Raw genomic sequence first — 20,478 nt, forward strand, 5'->3', positions numbered from 1 at the left:
GGTTAGGCAGGCGAAGGCAGAGTATGAGAAATCTTTGGCAAGGGATGCAAAGAAAAACAGCAAAGAGTTCTTTACTTATGTAAACTCTAGAAGGAAGGGGATGAATCAGATTGGTCCACTTGATATCGATGGGTCAACTGTTGATGATCCTGCTCAAGTAGCTAACAAACTAAATGAATATTTTGCATCGACATTCACACATGAGGAGTTATTCAGCGAGGGGAATGCCAGAGGTGTATTCAACTCTGGCAGTAAGCTAGAGAATCTTGTAATAATTGAGAGTAAGTGGAGGAGAAATTGTTGAAGATAAATGCAAGAAAGGCACCTGGGGTTGATGGGATCTATCCAGTTATATTAAAGGAGGCAGCAAAGGAAGTAAGCAAACCCTTAGCCATAACTATGAGAGCTTCCTTGGACTCATGGGAAGTAGCCATGGACCGAAGGTGTGCAAATGTGACCACAATTCACAAAGGAGGATCAAAAGGCGACACAAGTAATTATAGACCTGTTAGTTTAACTTCTGTTCCAGGAAAATTAATGGAGGCACTGGTTAAAGAAGCACTGCAGGATCATCTAGACAAGACTTCAGTTATAGCTCAGACACAGCATGGTTTTGTTAAGGGGAAGTCTTGCCTGACCAATTTGATTGGATACTATGATGCAGTCACAAAAGAACTGGATGCAGGGAATAACTTTGATATTATATACTTGGATCTTAGAAAGGCTTTTGATACTGTTGCACATGGAAGACTGCTGCACGAATTGGAGCAATCATTGGAGTGGCATTGGAGGCAAATTGCCGCTATGGATAAAGGGGTGGTTGAGGGGGAGAAGACAGAGAATGGTAATCAATGGACACTGCTCATCGTGGACTAATGTTATTAGTGGAGTCCCTCAGGGTTCAGTATTGGGTCCATTATTGTTTTCTGTATTTATAAATGATATTGATGATGGTATATCAAGCAGTTTATAGACGATACGAAGGTTGGCAGGGTTATAAAGGACACTAATGACACTATGCTACTGCAACAGGATCTGGAAAGGTTGAGCAGATGGGCTGAGAGGTGGCAAATGAAGTTTAACATTGACAAATGTAAAATACTACATATGGGAAACAGCAACCCCAGAGCAACGTATCAACTCTGTGGTACTACACTGACAGTGGTAGAGAATGAAAGGGACCTGGGGGTGGTTGTGCAGGCAGTTATGAAGTTTTCTGAGCAGTGCAGACAGGCTGCAAGAGTAGCTCATGGTGTATTGTCAATGATATATAGGAATTTTTCTAGCAGGGATAAGGAGGTGATTATTCCATTGTATAAGGCAATGGTCAGGCCACACCTAGAGTACTGTATACAGGTCTGGAGGCCTCATTTCAAGAAGGATGTAGAGATGCTGCAACGAGTACAGAGAAGGGCAACAAGATTAGTGAATGGAACAAAGGGGTGCTCTTACGAAGAAAGGCTTAAGTTTTGTAAATTACAGTGTCTGGAGACTAGGCACTAGCGAGGTGATCTGATAGAGGTGTATAAAGCCTTGAATGGTTTGAGTGTGCTCAATACTGATGGGATTCTTCCTCTCGCTCAGAATAATCACCTGAGAGGGCATAAATTCAAATTGAGGAAAGACAGATGTAGGATAGACGTGCGGAAATTTGCCTTTAGCCAGCGGGTGGTTGGTAGGTGGAACAGACTTCCATCCCTTGTCGTGGAAGTTGATAGCCTAAATAAGTTTAAGGCTCAGCTGGACAGGTACTTCGAACGAACAGAGGGGTAAAGTGGAAGTGGTTATTTTTTATTTATTTATTTATTTGGTTTTTTTTTGGCTGATGCTGCATAAGCTTGCTTTCTTGCATCAAATGCCTCTACTAATGGTAATGCTATTGCTAATGCTAACATGTGATCCCAACTTTCTGGTAATCCAAACGAACAGAGGTCTGTTTAGATAAATTGAATCAAAAAAAGAATCGATGCATGTCCTATCAACAGGGACGTGTCCATGCATAACTACAATCGAACTCGTTTATCAAGGAGAAATGAAACTTGTGGTATAAATTTTCTGGTTGTTGCACCAAAGGGAGCTGTATCCCATCGAGACTGCCAGATGTTAACTAACTCGTTTCACAGTCTCCTTCTTTCTCTTTTAGTATCATCTTGAAGGTTGATGGTTAATCGTAGAAATTCGGTCTCAATCTGCTTTTTCAGTCTGTATAAAAATCCTCTATAAGTAACCTGCAAATCTAAAGGTAATGTTCCGGCCAGTACCTGCAGAAGCCATGCCCTGTGAAACCATGCACCGGCAGCATACGTGACCAGAGTGAGGAAAACTGCATTGTAATAGATCCTTATAAAGTTTTTCTAGAGAGCCCCCATTCCACACGGGACCCCCTTACAATTGCACCAGTAAATCTACATATTTAGATAATAAGTTTGTTAAGTGAGGAATAAAATTGAGACTGGAATCAATTACCACTCTTAAAACTTTGTTCTCGTTAACTATGGGGAGACGAATGTCGTTGATCTTGACCAACGGAGGACGAGAGATATCCAACTTTGATCCAAGAATCATCATCTTTGTTTTTGACAAGCTAGTTTTTAGCTTATTAGGAAGAGTCCAATCGTACAGATACCGGAGAACAAAATATGCGGTAGTTTCAAGAGCGGCCCTAGATGGTGAGATCGTCTGCGTATGGTATTATTTTGACCTTATCGAAAGATCGAGAGATCCACTGCTGCAGCAGTACGTTCCATGTAAAAGGACGCAATATAGATACTGTTCTTGATACTTGGCTATGTTTAGCCTTGACTATTATGGTTCTATTGGCAAAATAATTACGGATTAAAAAGTAAAGGTTGTTGGAGCACCTAGCCGATCGCAGACGCTCTCCCACCAAAGGGAGTCGACAGCGCCCTCGAAGTCGATGAAAACAGCCAGGGTGTATTTATGTACCGAGTTTTGAACTGAAGAGACAAAGTCCACAAGAGCATCCTCGCAGGAACGACCGAGACGGAACCCATATTGACTTCTTGAAAGCAGATCCTGTTCTACCAGTAGGTTATTCAATATTATGGCCATTAGTCGCTCTAGCAATTTACCCAATTTAGCCAGCTGACCGACTAAAGGGAGAGTGTAGACCGTAAAGTGTGTTTAGAGTCAACCGGCACCAGGGGTTTCTCCCATCTCCGCGTACTGTACATTGTGGGTGTGAAACAGAACGCTGTCAATGCCAGAGGTTTAAAACTGTATGGATTTTGTACATGTTTAGTGTCGTGTACCGTTGTTCCTCTGCCCAGTTGTTCCGCTGGGCCCCTAATGCCCCACTAGAGAGAAAAGTGGGGCGGCAAGGGGGGAGGATATCAGGAGTCATCTCCCCTCCCGCCCAGGGAGTGGAGGCAAAGGACCACGCAAGGGAGCGTGGTCCTTTGCCTCCACTGACTCCTGGGATGAACCAAGGAAAGAGTTGTACGGCACCATTCCCGCGGAGATTTACGGTTATTATTATTATTATTATTATTATTATTATTATTATTATTATTATTAGCCATATAGTGCAAGGAAGCCTGAGGCTTATGCTGCACCAGGTAAAAAAAAAAAAATTCCAAGTTACCCAGAGAGAAGAGAGAGAGATTTGAGGTAAAGTTCGTTGCCTGGCAAAAAGTCTTGGGCAAACTTGGAAAATGCGCGGTAGTTTTGCGCGTGTTCCAGAAGATGGTTTTCTGGATCATGCGGAAGGTAATGAATCTGTGTAATGAGAATGCGTCGGAGATCTTCGTAAAGCGGGCAGTGGTACATAAGGTGGTCCCAACCCTCTATGTAATTGGGATCTACAGTTACACAGAGTGTTGTCTGTTAGTAAAGTTAGTATTAGCATTAGCAAAGGCACATGATGCAAGAAAGCAAGCTTATATAAAAAAAAACCTTATTACACCCATCCACTCGCTCCAAATGTTTGTTAAGTACTGCCTTAAATCTATTTAAGCTATAACTTCTAAAACGACAGATGGAAGTTTGTTCCAGCAATCGACCACCCGCTGGCTAAAAGCAAACTTCCGCACATCTATCCTACATCTGTCTTTCCTCAATTTGAATTTATGCCCTCTCAGGTGATTATTCTGAACAAGAGGAAGAATCCCATTTGCATTGAGCATGCTCAAACAATTCAAGGCTTTATACACCTCTATCTGATTACCTCGCAGGTGCCTAGTCTCCAGACACTGTAATTTGCAAAACGTAAGCCTTTCTTCGTAACAGCAACCCTTTGTTCCATTCATTGTTGCCCTTCTCGGTACTCTTTCCAGCAGCTCTACATCCTTCTTAAAATAAGGCCTTCAGACTTGTATACAGTACTCAAGAAGTGGCCTGACCATTGCCTTATACAAGGGAATAATCACCTCCTTATCCCTGCTAGCAAAATTCCTGTATATCATTGACAAAACACCATGAGCTACTCTTGCAGACCGTCTATACTGCTCAGAGAACTTCATATCTGCCTGCACAATTACCCTCAGGTCCTTTTCATTCTTTACCACTGTCAGTGTAGTACCAAAAAGTTGATACGTTTCTCTGGGATTGCTGTTTCCCATATGTAGTACTTTACATTTGTCAATGTTAAACTTCATTTGCCACCTCTCAGCCCATCTGCTCAACCTTTCCAGATCCTGTTGCAGCAGTGTACTGTCATTAGTGTCATTAATAACCCTGCCAACCTTCGTATCGTCTGCAATTATGGAGTTATATGGAAAGAAGTCAGTTTTGTACGAATGGAACCGTGCCCTGTGAGATGGAAAGTGGTTTGTAGGCTCGGGGAGAACGGTGTTGGGCATTTGGAATAAACTGTTTGGACTTTTGGCAGAAATTTTCGGGTTATGCTCCCCCCCCCCTCTGTTGACTCCGTCCACCTAGTCTGCCAGACCTATGTTAAATGGATGATAAGTCTCTTTACTTCTGCAGTCCTGTCGTTGAGTGGATCAGAGGCGAAGTCTAATGTTGTATCTGGTTTTTCTTTGGAGAGTTGATAAGAGTAGACCTGTGCGTACGATTTCTAAGTCTAAAGGTAGTACCTGCTAGGACTTGAAAGGCTTGGGTTGAGACTGTGCGACAAGCTCGTGTTATTGTTAAGAGGATAGAGCACTGGATTGTTTCTAGCTTTCGGCGATTGACGACGGTCTGCGTCTTTGGGAACCACACCCCGGAGGCGTAAGTGATGGTCCGGATGAAAACTGCCTTATAGAAGAGCGCCAGGGTGCGCCTTTTGAGGCCCCAGTCCCGCCGGGTTACCCTGGCCACTAGGGTAGTGTAGTTTGTGATCTTCCTACGCAGGTTGACAAAATGCGGTAGGAAAGATAGATTTTTGTGGGTGGCTACTCCAAGGTATTCCATTTGGGCTTGCCGTTTTATGGTAGTGCCATGAATCGTTATCTGCGGCGGTTTGGTTGGTGCAAGCGTGCCCTCAGTAAGACAGAGCAGGTCTTAGCAGGTGAGATGTTCGGTTGGTTATGAGTAGCCCATTGTTGTAGTATCCCCGAAATTGTGAGCACCTTTGGGTTGGTCAGGTGCAGCTGAAATCTGGCTTACCAGAAGTGGTATGACAACATGGCGCTCTCCTTTGCAGTCCTCCCTTGTTCTGCAAACTGTCTTCTTCCCTGGCAATGGGTGCGCTCTCAATGCCAGGGGTGATTCCCACTTCTCCTGCTCAACTCTTTGCTCAGCTGCAGGATACCTTTCTTCCCATCACTTACCATAACTCCTCCTTGTTCCCACTTTTCGTACTATCTTCCCCACTCAATCTGACTATTTTTTTTATTTATTTATTATCATTTCTATTTTATTTTATTTTTTTATTATTATTTTTTTATTTTATTTTTTTATTATTATTTTTTTATTATTATTTTATTTATTTATTTTATTTTGTCAGGGGCAGCCTGAAGCTCAGGCTGCCCCTGACGGAGAGCAGCCAGAGTACTGTGGAAGTCTGGCTCACCTCCCAGTGTGGCGGGCAACGTGGAGTCCCACTAGGGGCCCTGAGGCTAAGAAGCCAGAGCATTACAACAAAACACAACAGAACTCTTCACATACAACACAATACACTTTTTCTGGCTTTTGCAGCGTTCTGTATACATCACAAGAGTACTGATGGCGCAGATGTGGAAAATCACAGGTGGCGCCTTACCCAAATACTATGCCACTATGTTGTAGCACTGTCAGCGCACGATTTGCGTAGGTCTCTAAGAGAGCCCTGGAGTCTGCCCCCAGCATGAAGATCAGGTCACCGCGTACGCTTGTGATTGGATTTCTCCAAGGTCGATGTTCAAGAATAGAATAGAATAGAATAGAATCTTTAATTGCAGCAATGATAGACATACAATTAGTCCCGTCACGGCATGGTGGTGCCAGGGGTTAACAAAACATATTTACAAAAGAGATACACATGAGAAAAAAAGATAAATCAGATTATTAACAAAGCACAGTTTTACATTTTCAGTTCGACGAGGATACCCTTCCTGTATTTGACCACTTCTTGGAGGTCCCCGTCGATGGCTTGCAGTGAGGGCAGCATTTGCTTTGGCAGGAATCTGTCCGTTAGTACTAGCCGGTTACGGTTTGCTAGCAGCTGTGCTGAAGACCGGAGATAAGGGGGAGGAATGCGCAAAGAGCAGTGATCCCAGAAGTTCGGCTCTGTAATTTTACCGGTGGCCATCTTGATGGTGAACAGCAGCCTTCTTTCTGCGATGTAGGACCGGAGCCTGCGTAGTTGAAGAGCTTCTGCTAACTGCGTTGATCTGAGAGCTGGGGGAAGGTGGAGTTTGCTGTTGGCCCATTTTAGAAGCCAGAATTCGGCAGAGAATATTCTTTTGATGTTGGATTCGGCGGCCGAGGCCCATATCTCTGAAGCATACAGTATTGTCGGGTAAAGGATTGATACGATGTATCTTTTTACCAGTTGTGGGTCGGTGGTGTGGAGCAGCTGTTGTTTGGCGACCCAGCGTAGTGAGTTCAGCCTCGACTGTATGAGGTTTATGTGATCGTTGAAAGATAGTTTGGAGTCGAAGACGACCCCCAGATCTTTGTGTGTTTGAACACTTGGAACTGAGGAGCCGTTAAGCACAGGCTCCAACGTTGTTGGGCTGCCCTTTAGAGAGTAAGTTATTTGTGCTGATTTTAGGGGGTTGATTTGGAGGTTGAAGGTATTGAGGTAGTCAGCCATGTCCTGCAGTTTGCTAGTGATTTGCTGAGTGATTTCGGCTGCCGAGTTGGATGGCGATATTTTAGTAAGGAGCTTGACATCGTCAGCATATGTGATCCAATTGCACTTATTGGTCACGAATGGCACCATGATTGCTGAGAAGAGAATGCCAGACAGGACCCCCCTTGAGGTACACCGGCAGTTATGTGGCGCGTGAAGGTCTTTGTTCCGATCTTTAGAACAAGGGTCCTCTTCGATAGGAGAGATTCTAGGAACTAGAGAACATCGCCGCGAAAATTGAAGTAGTTTTCTAAGAGACGTAGGAGATTAGGTATATAGATGGCATCAAAAGCGGAATGGATGTCAAGATATATAACTGACAATTCCTGTCTTTGTTCGAAGGCATCTAAGATGTGCAGAGTGGTTGTTACAAGGTTAGTTATAGTTGACCTTCCTGATATCCCATAGTGTATTTGCTGAGGACTGTCACGGAGAATTTGATGGGTGACAGACGGTAGCAATGCTTTCTCCAGAATTTTTAGCAATACAGAGGCGCAAGCAATGGGCCTATGTTGGCTTGGGAGCGTAGATTGTTGGTGCTTAGGAAGGGGCCAGACAGAGTACCTGTTCCACTGGGGTGGAAAGAAATGAACTTCGAGGCATCTGTTGTATAGGTTGAGGAGTGAGTCGATGATGAAGACACTTAAACATTTGATTATGAACCGGGGGATGCCATCGTCACCGGTGGTTGTTGTGAGAGGGAGAGTATTAATGGCCTGCATCAGTTGTTGCTTGGAAATTCGGATCGTAGCGAGACTATCAGTGAGATGAGAGCGGTTGAGGAGTGGCCGATTAGGTACAGCTGGAGGTTGATTAGAAAATCTGGCGACGTAGTTGAGCCAGTCAATTGGGTCGATGTTGCTGGAAGAACTAGCCTTTGTTTTGTAGAATGGTTTTCCCCTTTTTAGGGTTCTTTCGAGGTGCAAGAAGTCATCCAGGACGTAGTTCCAGAGCAGAAGCCCTAGAACGGAACCCTGCGGGCAGCCTCGGTGAAACGTGACTGTAGGGGGTCTTCACCATGACGTTTCTATCTGAAAGATAGCTAGTGATGCAGTTATATAGGTTCTCCGGGATGTTGGCTCGTCTGAACCCACCCAGGACACTCGCCCACCATAAGGCGTCGACTTCCCCGGCAAAGTCCACGGATATTGCCAAGAAGTATTTATTGTTGCAGTTTGTGGCCGTGGCTATAATATTTTCCAGTTGATTTTCCTGGCTTGAAATCAAATTGGTTTGGAGCAGCCAGCCCGACGGTTTCGTAGTGGCTTTCAAATCTCAAACACTTTGCTGAGGACGGACAACAGAGCAATAGGCCTAGAGGATTCTGGCTGTTCTGGTGGTTTGGACGAATTCTTGAGTATTAGGCGGACTAATGCAGTTTTGAGGGAGGGAGGGAGAGATCGGGGTGACTCAGTTATGTTACCATATATTATAGAATGTATATAACATCAAATGATTGAGGATTCCATCTGTCGTTGGCTACCTATCAAAAATAAGCTTTGTTTTAAATAGTTTCTCTACCTATTAGAACTAAGCTGTTTTAGATATTTCGAACAGATTAATTAAAGTGTAATTAATTACACTTTAATTAATCTGTTCTTAGTCTCGTTTCTGTAATATTTGCGCGCTCACGTGCTATTAAACAGGTGGGTTTGTGTCGAAATGTTTTACTCAACTCTTATCACGGCTTATCCCTATGTGAGTTTTAATGTAGAATTGATCACTGGTTGCTTTTACAGGGCCAAAAGTGATCGTCTCTTTGTTCCTGACAACTATGACCCGTCCACAAGACCCGATGGGGAAAGTGCTCCCGGTAAGTATTATCTTTTGAGAATTTTAGTGAGATTTATTGTGTTGGATAAGGGCACTATAACTCTGATCACGTGGCGTAATAGCCGTTATTTGGAGAGATAATCATACTACAACTCTGATTTTGTATAAAAACAAAATTAAACATCTATAAACTCTATTACTGATTACAATCTTAGATTTACTTTATCAAATTATAAATATCCTCCGTGCCTCTAACTTTTTTGTATACCGTTGATCGATGGCTTTGCTGTTGAAAGCGTGCCGTATTTCTTTAAACACGTTTGATGATCGTAGATTGGCTCTTGACCATTGGTTGGGGATGGGACAGTTGTGATGGAAACAGTGCTGGTTTAGGCGAGTTGTGTCTTCTTTGTAAACATCTTTTGCGCGGTGCCAAACATGGGTTTTTTTCTTTACAAATTAATGTTAGAATGGCCAAGTGATGCAAGTAATTGTAGTTGTCGAAGCATTAATAATGTCACGTATAAATTTCGTAGTAACTAGATCTGTAGCATTCAAATTCCAGTAGCAAAGCACGTGCAATTCACATGTACGATGTTTGTGGAGAGTGCACGGCAAATTCTGCAAATTGAATTAGACGTTGAAGTGATAATAGTTTTACCTGGATTTTAACTCTGGTGACAATGAAATTAAACTCCTCACGCATAAGAAATAATGGGAAGAAATATGATTTTGTAGCGTAAAGTTAACGTTTTTATTTGTATGACAATAGTTAGTGTATTTGCATCACGCTACTACATGGTTGAATTTTACAGACAAACGGAAGTTTTGTACATTAGCATCATTATTTTAACATCTAATATTGCGAAATCCTTCATAACGAGTTGCACTCATACTGTACTTCAAATAAGTAACGCTTCCCCATTAGAGAAGACTACTGTTACAGTACTTATTTTCAGTTGAGTCCACCATTCAGACAGCGCAGCAATCACAAGTGCGACAATGGCGTCTTCCGACGCCATTTTCTCACTTGATCGTTAACTGCCAAACAGCGTAAACTTTATGTCAGAAATAGATTCAGTACGCGAGCTGAAATAAGTTTCTCAAAGGTTTTGCCTACGTAGCCTAAAAGAGCTATTCGTCGATAGGCCCTGGGGTCAGTTAATGGTTTACGGGGTTCGTGCAGTATTTTGAGTAAAGCTATTTCCACAAGGGTTGGAAAAAGGCATTTTGAGACTTACAGACACGCCATTTGCCCAAAGGCTTCAAATTGTGTTTTTCTAAGTATTCATCACACCGATATTTAGAGCAACTAATTTCGTCATCTAACCTTAGCACATATTTTACAGCATCGCGGTGTATACGCTCCAAAACAAGTTGGGTACCAGAGACGACATACTAAATGATGGAGGCGAATTCTTCAACGGAAGGAACTAAAGGGGTGTAAAGTATTCTACAGTATAAGCGATGATGAACCCAAAGATATCGAGTAGCGTTTCAATGAACTTAAAGCAATAACATTTTAATGTGAAGTTGAAAAACTGCAGTTAACTTAAGAGTCAAATGTCACTCAGAGATCTTTATAAGCTGATATTCTTGTTATCTTACTTCTATTAAAAAAAAAAACAAAAAAAACAATCGTCTTTCATGCAGAATGTACGAGGATCGAAGTACAGTACGCCTAACAAAACATTTTGCTATGTAGTATTTATGTTAAAATTATCAATACGAGAACTCGTACGTTGGTAACATCGACGTTCTTCCCCACACCAGGTGGAAAAGACCTGGATTCGAGTCCCGTCGATGATGTGAGCGATTTTTATGGGCCTTTTTCACAATGTCGCTGAGTTAATCGGTCTCAGGAGAGAGAGAGATGGTAGCACGTTTTTTTTAATCTGGGAAACTCGGATTTTTCGTTCAGTAAACAGAAAATCGACCACACAACACGCAATTTACAGACAACATATACGAGCAATATGGCCTTAGTCGCTGATGCTCCTAAAATCCTACTACAACAACGAGCCCAAGAATAAATAAATATTTATTCGTCCCACCAAACTAAATAAAGTGTTACATTTATGAGTGACAAATCCAGAATCCTAGAAGATAACGTACAAATTATTCAGTATAAAAACACCACAACTGAAAACACTATGCACGTGGTACGTAAGCACACCATTGAGTACACACAATTGTTGAAAAAACGCACAGAACTGTGGCGACAGCCGCCTCAGCGAACTACATTCGGTATTTTTCTTTTTTCGTTTTTTTTTCTGTACTCCGGATCTTCTATTAGCCTTTCGAGGTCTATTCCAATTTGAGATAAGCAGTGGATTGATTCCAACTGTACATATTGTACAGTTTATTGTACATATTTACATGAATACATCAAAACCAAAATGATTAAATCCAAACATATGACAACATGATCTAGTCTCAACTTTATATATATATATATATTGTATATATCTTAATCATGCATCAGCTAAAACCATTAATACCAATCCCGTTCAATTCCCTTCTGTATACATTCAATCCTGCATCATTTAAAACCATCAATAACAAAAATCGATCCCTTTCTATTATTTCCTACATATATTGATCGTGCATCAATTAAAACCCTTAATAACAAAATATCAATCCTCTTTCTATCATTTCTTACATAATTCAATACTTATTCATTTACTTATCACAATGATTATTAACAGGTATCACTCACTCCTAATTCCCATCCAAAACATATTTAATTGTAGCCTATCAAGCAATTATAAACAAGGCATCAATTACTTAAAATATTTTATATATATGTATTCCCTTCCAAAATTATTTATATATCTATTAACTTGCCCTGGCTAATGTCCTTCAGCACATATCCTAAAATAACCTATCCTTACAACTGAGTAATTCTTATACACAGTATCTTTTAAAAGTTCTGCTACTTAAATTTCGGGGTTCCTACAGTTCTTGGTGTGTATGAGAATACTTATGTAACTAGCCACTTAGTTATCTTGAGGCTCTGCGGCATGTCCTTCATCTTTCTAGCGGTGAGCAGCAGGTCAACTCCATCTGGAACGCATCTCGCAAACCTTGGAGAGTTCGACAGGAGTTTTCGGGTTTGCTTCTTGGGTTTCGAGTACCTTTGCTCCTAAAAAACGATTCATTTCATCTGGTCAGCACGTTTGTTCTCCCTTGGGTCCGGCTCCGGATTCTATCAGCTTCAGCTCCATTATCTCCAAGGCATCAGACATCTTGTTTATCCTACAAAGAGCTAACTTCGCCGTATTCTGCTGTCTCAACTATTTTAGTTGCCTTCTGCTCTTTAATGAACTCTGTAAAAAACTCTGAAAACTCTGAACTCTCTTTACTGAAACAAAAACTGTGTCTGCTACTGGCTGACGGATTGACTAATTGCTACATCTTAACTTGATCCCCTTTCTTCTCACCAACGCTAATTTATACTACAATTACTCAACTTACTGGCACTGACTGACTAAACCATCTTAAACTGGTCAGCACTTGCTCAACTCTGACCGACTAAACCATTTCAACTCACACCCTCAAAATCTCAACTTTGTGTCTCTAAACCATTTTCACTCACCGCCAAAATCTCAACTTTGTGATCCTTTCCAATCCTTTCACTGCCTTTTTCCTTCATCTTACTCCCGATTTCGCCACGCCTATTCTCAATGACTCCTTCCAATCCTATATTCATTTACGAATTCTTCTCATTTGATTTGTTAGAAGGCCTATACTCAGCCTGCCCAATAGCACGTGTTACCATACACCCACTGTTTACAATTCTACCAGATTTTCTCCCATACTGTGTGCCTTTTGCTGTTGATTATCCAAAAAACAACTCTTCCCCTGTCATATAACACTAAGTCTAAAGGTAGTACCTGCGGCATGTCCCCATAACATTCTTTGTCCCCATAACATTCTTAAACCACGAAAATCACATCTCCTGACCACAGCACCTATATTTGGAAACTTATGTGCTGGTCAAGAACCCACTTCCTGTTTACGACTAACTCTCTACTAAGTTCAACCTCGCATAAACCTTAATTTGCCTGTTGTTGTTTGGACCCATGCTGCTTTTCCGTAGTTTTCTCTTTGTTGTTCCCGAGTATAATGGAAGTTGATGGCTAATGGCTCTGCTTTTATTACTTACTACCCATTAAATTTATATTCCATGCTGAAAATTTGTTATTAATGAAATCAGATGATATTACTTCTTATTCACTAGCAACAAGAGCTCCTATTTCTTAATTAATAAAAACAAACTTATTATTATTTTTATTCTGTAAGATTTTGAATCTTACACATCCTTATCGAGAACAACCCATTGTGTATTACGACCATAAATTATGTTTTCTCTGGTTGATTTCTGGAAATGGACTGACTAATTCAACGACACAGTGTAAAATCTCCACAAAAGTGCTTTGCATAATTGACGGGATTCGAACTCGAGCTTTTTCCACCCGGTCTGGAGAGGACGCTAACTATAACTTGCCATTGACGCTTACCGCAAGGATCGTCATTTGAAGTCAGGCATTACTTATGCTCTGCAAATCTGAATGGGAACTTATCTGTTTCAAATGTTAAAATGCTTCATATTTGTCAAAATTGCTACATTGCATTCTGAGCAGTTTAACCTCTTTCTTCGTGTACTCTTCACAAGCCGATGACTTGTACCAGGAGATTAAAGGTTTATTGGATTAGATTGCTATTAGATTGCTATTAGATTGGATTAGATTGCTATCTTCATATAAGTCCGGAAAAATGTTCTCTTTTAGAATTTACCAATAAGAGAAATAGTGTAAATTTTAAGTCAATTTGCTATAACAAGAGATGAGGAAATAAAACCATTCCTTATATCGGATTGTCGTTATATCCAAAATAAATGTCGAACAAGTGCATAAATACTTAAGAAAACGCACTATTTATACACATTGCATTTGCTTTGTAAAGTCCTTAAAGTGAACTTCTTTTTCTCACCCCAGATGGCCCTGTGGTTGTCGCAGTCAACATGTACGTGAGAATGATCAGCGAACTGGATGAAGAAAAGAGGGTAAGTGGACAAACTATTCTTACTTAAAAGAATATTAACTCGTAGTACAGAACTGAAATAAACCATATTAAAAAGGCATGTAGAAAAATAAGTCACATCATGGATTAGAATTTGTATTTTTCATTCTTACAGTCACTCAATCTTCAGTTGACTTTTCGTCAACAATGGCGAGACGACCGACTGGTAAAAGTTTCTTCCTTCGAAAATCACAACCATAATAACACCTACTGGAGCTTAGACGATCCTGGTACGATCTGGACCCCAGGCACATTTTTCTCCAACAGCAAAAAAGGGTTTTTCCACAACTTGATACTTCCCAACACCTTAATTAGAGTCTTCCCCGATGGAACGGTCCTCTACAGCATACGGTGAGTGCTTCCAATGGCCCGTGTTATCTCAGGGGTTTATAAATATTAGGGAAGCGTGTTGTCACCTTATACCGCTTCTTAAAGGCAGAATATGTAAGAGATTCCATAAACACATATCGAACAAACTTCATTTTACAAAGCCGTATCCCCACCTCCTTATTCAAAATCGTGCCAACCTTCTTCAGGGATCGTAACTTTTACAAATGCCCCTATCACCCAACAAAAAACAAAATTGAATCCCTTATCAACAGATTACAACAATGGCAAAAAATCGGCACTCCCATAAAGTCTTTGTTCTTAATTTTTTTTTGCATAGGGAACAAGATCTTAGTAAGGTCCACCAAATAAAATAGATTAAATTAACTTTAATAAATAAAGTTAAAATAAAAATTATAAATAAAAATGCAAAGTCTTCATTTTTATTATGAGAATTCCACGACTCAGATTCAAAGGTTCAGAAAAAGAGTTCTTTTCGCGTGCAAAAACGTTCATTATTTTCCAATACAATTTAACAATTTTAATTAAATGGAAAATGTGCAGAGTTCATCAGACGTTAATATTTTTTATTTATTAACAAAACTATTAACAAAGGAAGCTGTGTGTTGGAGTGATGAGCCACGTTACATGGTCTATCATTTGATGGTCGTGTTTGGGTGTGGCGAATGCCAGGAGAAAACTAACTGCCAGACTGTATCGTCCCAACAATGAAGTTTAGTGGAAGCAGAGTGTGGCTGGTTTTCGTGGTTTGGTCAGGGACCGCTGATTACCTTAGAAAAAACCATGATTGTTGAGGTCTATCTAGACCTCAGCAATTCACTGAGATTGACATGCTTCTCTGACATGCTCACAACGTTGTGTGAGCATGTCAGAGAAGGCTTCACTGTCAACAGGACAACGTACCATGCCATACTGTTTGCGTTGTGATGAAAAGATGTATTGGCCAGCCAGAGCCCCGGCTAATACAACTGACCTTAATCCTATGAATCCTATGAACACTTTCATATTAAGGCCGTCAAAAACAAACTTATAAACCCATGTGTATTATGTGTACCATGCGTACTACACAAGATTGCAGGAACAGTCAAGATACAGCATAGGTTTGTTAAAAGGAGGTCTTGTCTAACCAATTTCATTGGATACTATGAACTGGTCACAAAGGAAGTGGATGTAAAAAGTAACGTTGATATCATATACTTGGATTTCAGGAAAGCTTTTGTAATGTTGCACATGGAAGACTGCTGTACAAATTGGAGCAGTATGGCATTAAGGGCAAGTTGCTACGATGGATAAAGGGATGTTTGAGTGGGAGACAACAGAGAGTGATAATCAATGGACATTGCTCTTCGTGGACTAATGTTATTAGTGGGGTTCCCCAGGGTTCGGTGTTGGGCCCATTGTTGTTTTGTATATTTATCAATGCTATTGATGAACGTATATCACATTTAATGTCCAAGTTTGCAGATGCTACAAAGGTTGGCAGGGTTCTTAACGACAGTAAAGACAGTATGCCACTCCAACTGCATCTAGATAAGTTGGGCAAATGGGCTGACAAGTGGCAGCTGAGGTTTAACATTGACAAATGCAAAGTACTGCATATGTGTAGAATTAACTCCAGAGAAACGTACCAACTGTGTGTTACTACACTCAGGGAAGTGGAGAGTGAAAAAGATCTGGGGGTAATTTTGCAGTCAGATATGATGTTCGATGAGCAGTACAGACGGGCTGCCACAGCAGGTCATGGAGTTTTGTCAATGATATATAGGAATTTTGCTAGCAGAGACAAGGAGGTGATTATCTCATTGTACAAAGCAATGGTCAGGCCACGCCTTCAGTACTGTGTATAGGTCTGGAGGCCTCATTTTAGGAAGGATGTAGAATTGATAGCGCGAGTACAAAGAAGGGCAACAAGATTGGTGAGGGGGAAACAAAGGGGAGCAAAGTTCTGCAAATTGCAGCGCCTGGAGAGTAGGCACCTGCGAGGTGATCTGATTGAGGTGTATAAGGCCTTGAATGGGTTGAGCAAGCTCAATGCTGATGGGATTCTTCCTCTTGCTCAGATTACTCACTCGATGGGGCATAAATTCAAATTGAGGAAAGACAGTTGTATAATAGATGTGCGAAATTTGCCTTTAGTCAACTTTAATCAACTACCCGCTGGAACAAATTTGTTCCAGCGGGTAGTTGATTGCTGGAACAAATTTCCATCTCTTGTTGTGGAAGTTGATAGCTCAAATAAATTTAATGCTGAACTGGACAAGCATTTGGAGTGAATGGATTGGTGATATGGGAAATTTTCTTTTTTTTTTTTCCTAATGCTGCATAAGCTTCCTTTCTTGCATCGTATGCCTCAACTAATGCTAATGCTGATGCTAATGTCCATAAATTCGAGTTTGTTTCCTGTTAGATTTGCCTGTTTTGCTGGAAGAAAAACCAGAGTGTCTGGTGGGAGGGAAAATCCTTGCTGTCCCCGCCTGCGATCGTCTAACTCAGCCATGGAGTGAAAGCAGCGCATGAAAGTTCCTCGAGTCATTGACGGGATTCGAACCGGGATTTTTCTGCCCAGTGTTGGGGAGGACGGTGATCATAACCTCAATCCAACAGAGAACCGGATCAATGTGAGGAGCGACTGCCGAAAAATAGCTGGTTAGTCACCATTTTGAAGGCTGAATGAGGATAATATCGTAGGGCATTTAGAAAAAACTGATAGAGCATTCCATGAAGACTACAGACCGTCATAAAGGTTTCTTGTAGATATGCAGTGTTCGAATATTAATGAACACCGGCCCTCTTAAGGGCAGTTGTTCATTAATATTCACACAGTAAATTATAATTTACTATGCTGATCTTAACGTAAATCACAACTTTATCAGCACATCCTAACAATAGGAACACAACACCATTTTTAGCTAATCAATACTTTAAACAGTTTGAGGGAGTGGTGCAAAGACAGAAAATATTTGACGTTGGACTTTCTGTAGATTGTAATTTTCTAGAACGTTTGAGTTATATAGGGGTATAGGTCAAGGATATCCAGTAGGTTCCTCCTAATTTATCATCTTTATGAATAATATATGAACACCATTCAGGGTCCAAAGCACCTCCGGTCGGCACTCAATTTCATACTGAGTATTTGTAACGATAAAAGTAACTAAAGCAATGGTATATTAATCTTCAAAATCGCAATGACAGATGGGTTAAACTTATTAAAAATAATTTTCCCGTATGTGAATTATTATAATCATTTAAATGATAACAATCCGCTGTTTAGCATATAATTTTTTTTTTTTTTTTAATATTTGCAGTATTAGGCATGCTGGTGATACAGCCTATACAGCTATAGCTCTAAATACATAAATCAGGCGTCCGTCCATTTCCTACGATGCAAACTGCGGGTTTTTTTTTTCTTTTTTCAGGGTCTCCATCGAGCTGCTTTGTCCCTTCGACTTCAAGAACTATCCCTTCGACACACAGCAATGTCCCATCATAATAGCCAGCTGTAAGTACCATTTCATTGTAGATTAGCGTTGCCCTTTGGTCTTATTTTTGACTCTTCTTCGATACCATTCACGCACATAAATACTGTATATTCCATAAGAAATAATATTTGTATTAATAAATGTAGTGATCTGGTTAATAACTATTCTTAGCAATTAGTCATAAAAACACATAAATTTCATTTCCTTAATTAGCAAAAAAACCGTTTTCCAGCACAGTCATTAAAGAGATGTGGTCAAGATGCAATGCCAATGCAGTTGGACTTACTTAGACATGGTGCCACTCCGACATACGAGATGAAAATTTTCATTTCGATGAATACTCTGTTCACGAGAGATGGAAAGGACGAAAGGGTACGGGAATGATGCTTCCGATCAAAAAACTGCTTGAAAGAAGTCATAAATCCTTAAATTAAACCGTTAGCTTCACCTATCATTCAAAATGGATGATAGTTGAAGATGACAGGACAATTAGAGACAATCACGATATTTAGATTTCTATGATCATTGTTGTCAAAAACCAGTGATGAGGTACGAGGCAAAACGAGTACGAGTGATGAGGTACGAGGTAACTATGGGAAAGCACTAACAAAGCGAGCTCAGAATGTGGAGGAGTTCTTATTGTATTGTGTACATTTAAGCGGTCCCAATGGTTTCCCACATAACATCCGAAGTTCTTAATATCCTTAATTAAGATTAATTAAGGTTGGTTAGCGAGCCCACTTGGTCAGATTGAAAAGGCGAGCTCACTCTACTATGGATTTCAATCGTCTTTCACAAGCTAAGCGGGTGTATTCCAAACATCCCAATATCATCAGATGCGCCCTGACATATAATATGGCAAAAGAAATACCATGCACTATCCTGAACTTCACGTTGGATCTCGCCAACAACAGGAAACTTGAAAAAAACCAGACTTCTCGACCACCTCCGACAGGAATGGCAGGATCGGTGGACAGAATCCACTAAAGGTGAAATCAACAAGAAGTTCCTCCCTAGCGTTAACGGAGTCTTTCCGAAACCCCCGAGTTGGTTTCAACCAGGGCTCCACGTCACCTTTCTGCTCACAGAGCACGGGCCATTTAATGCAAAACTATCTAGCTTCCGAATCACTGAGGATCCCCGTTGCCTCTGTGGCCACGAGGAGACATGGCAACATCTCATGTATGACTGCGACCAGTATGAGGACCTGCGATGCAGGCTCACCACTGCTATCACCTACTTCCCGCAGAACATGGAACAGCATCTTCTCGACTCGGAACAAGAATACAAAGCCCTTACCGTTTTTGCACAGAAACTCTTTGCTAGAAGGCGAGCACTTATAGCAAACCACCATGCACAGCACCCAGAAGCTGATGATGAATCCCAAAACCAGGACTAGAGAAAACCGGAATACACAAGAAAACTGTACCAAATAACCCACGAACATGACCATCATTTAGCCTTGTTCACGAGGGAACTGACAACCAGGAAGACCTACGTCTGAACCAGAGACAACCTGACACAGGACTTCGTTCATGTATGACCCTGCGACTGGGATCTGACTCCCACATTGAAAAAGAACACCAAAGAAGATCCGGTTCAGATCGCTTGGACCCGCACGTGCTCACAACTGTCAATGCCTGATGGCGATCAGTACCGGGCTCCCTTGCCTGGTAACCTTTACTCCCTTTCCCCTGGTGGGGAGGAGGAGACAGTCTTGTCTCCTCCCACCTCTGCCAACCCTGATTCTTCTCCTGGTGGGGCTTGGGCCTGCCTCACTGAAAATCCCGGGGTCGTCTTCTCTATCGTCCCCATACTTCTGTCTTTTCCCCCCAGCCTTCAGTCTCCCCTCCTACTCTGCCTAATACGCCAGCGTATAACCCCACACAAACTGCAAAAACTTAACTTCGTCCAAATTAAATCGCATACACCTCAATTGGCTTTTCTAATTCTAGCGCTCACCCCTACCGAGTTTTTTTTTTTTTTTATTTTAGGCCCTAGCCACTGAAATCTCAGGAAACTAGGTGGCAGGGCCTGCCAGAGTAAAATTTCATTCTGTGTACCTGGTCTGCCTCCACGAGGCCAAGTGTGGACAACGTTGGGCCTCAGTAGGGGTCCAGCGGCTAAACGGCCAGATGAACAACGATACACAACACTACACATATACAAAATCCACACACTTTTAAATCTCTGGCCTTCCCAGTGAACTGGTACACCTACAATGAAAGCAACGCGGAGATGGGAGAAATCCCTGGTACCGTTAGACATCAATACACTTTACACTTTACACTTCACTTTACACTTACATCCCAATACTATCCTTGGCGAGCATACCTTCTCTGAGTGGGCTGACAATACACTTGGTGAGTTCGCACGCGATGACGTCGTCCTACGCCCTCTACCGTTTATTCAACCTTCTAATATACCTGCCTTATAAGCAGTTGCAATTTCGAGGGATCATCTCATCGCAGTAATTAACAAGTTCCGTAATAAAGCAACAGTGGGCCCATATGGATCTCCTATATTAGAGACAATCACGATATTTAGATTTCT

General features: G+C 41.3%; 1 protein-coding gene across 2 annotated transcripts in view; it reads left to right on the forward strand.

Moving 5' to 3' along the window:
• Positions 1-20,478, forward strand: part of LOC150075721 (glutamate-gated chloride channel-like) — a 52,175-nt gene that overhangs the window by 23,501 nt on the left and 8,196 nt on the right. For both annotated transcript variants that reach the window (XM_090387510.1, XM_090387511.1), the window contains 4 exons: positions 8,980-9,053; positions 14,014-14,081; positions 14,214-14,449; positions 17,863-17,945. In XM_090387510.1, coding sequence (XP_090243636.1) covers positions 8,980-9,053; positions 14,014-14,081; positions 14,214-14,449; positions 17,863-17,945 — 461 coding nt within the window. The remainder of the gene's footprint in view (positions 1-8,979; positions 9,054-14,013; positions 14,082-14,213; positions 14,450-17,862; positions 17,946-20,478) is intronic.

Source organism: Mastigoproctus giganteus, chromosome 13 (assembly GCF_048544385.1).
Source record: "Mastigoproctus giganteus isolate SK-2022 chromosome 13, ASM4854438v1, whole genome shotgun sequence".
NCBI classification, from domain to species: domain Eukaryota; kingdom Metazoa; phylum Arthropoda; class Arachnida; order Uropygi; family Thelyphonidae; genus Mastigoproctus; species Mastigoproctus giganteus.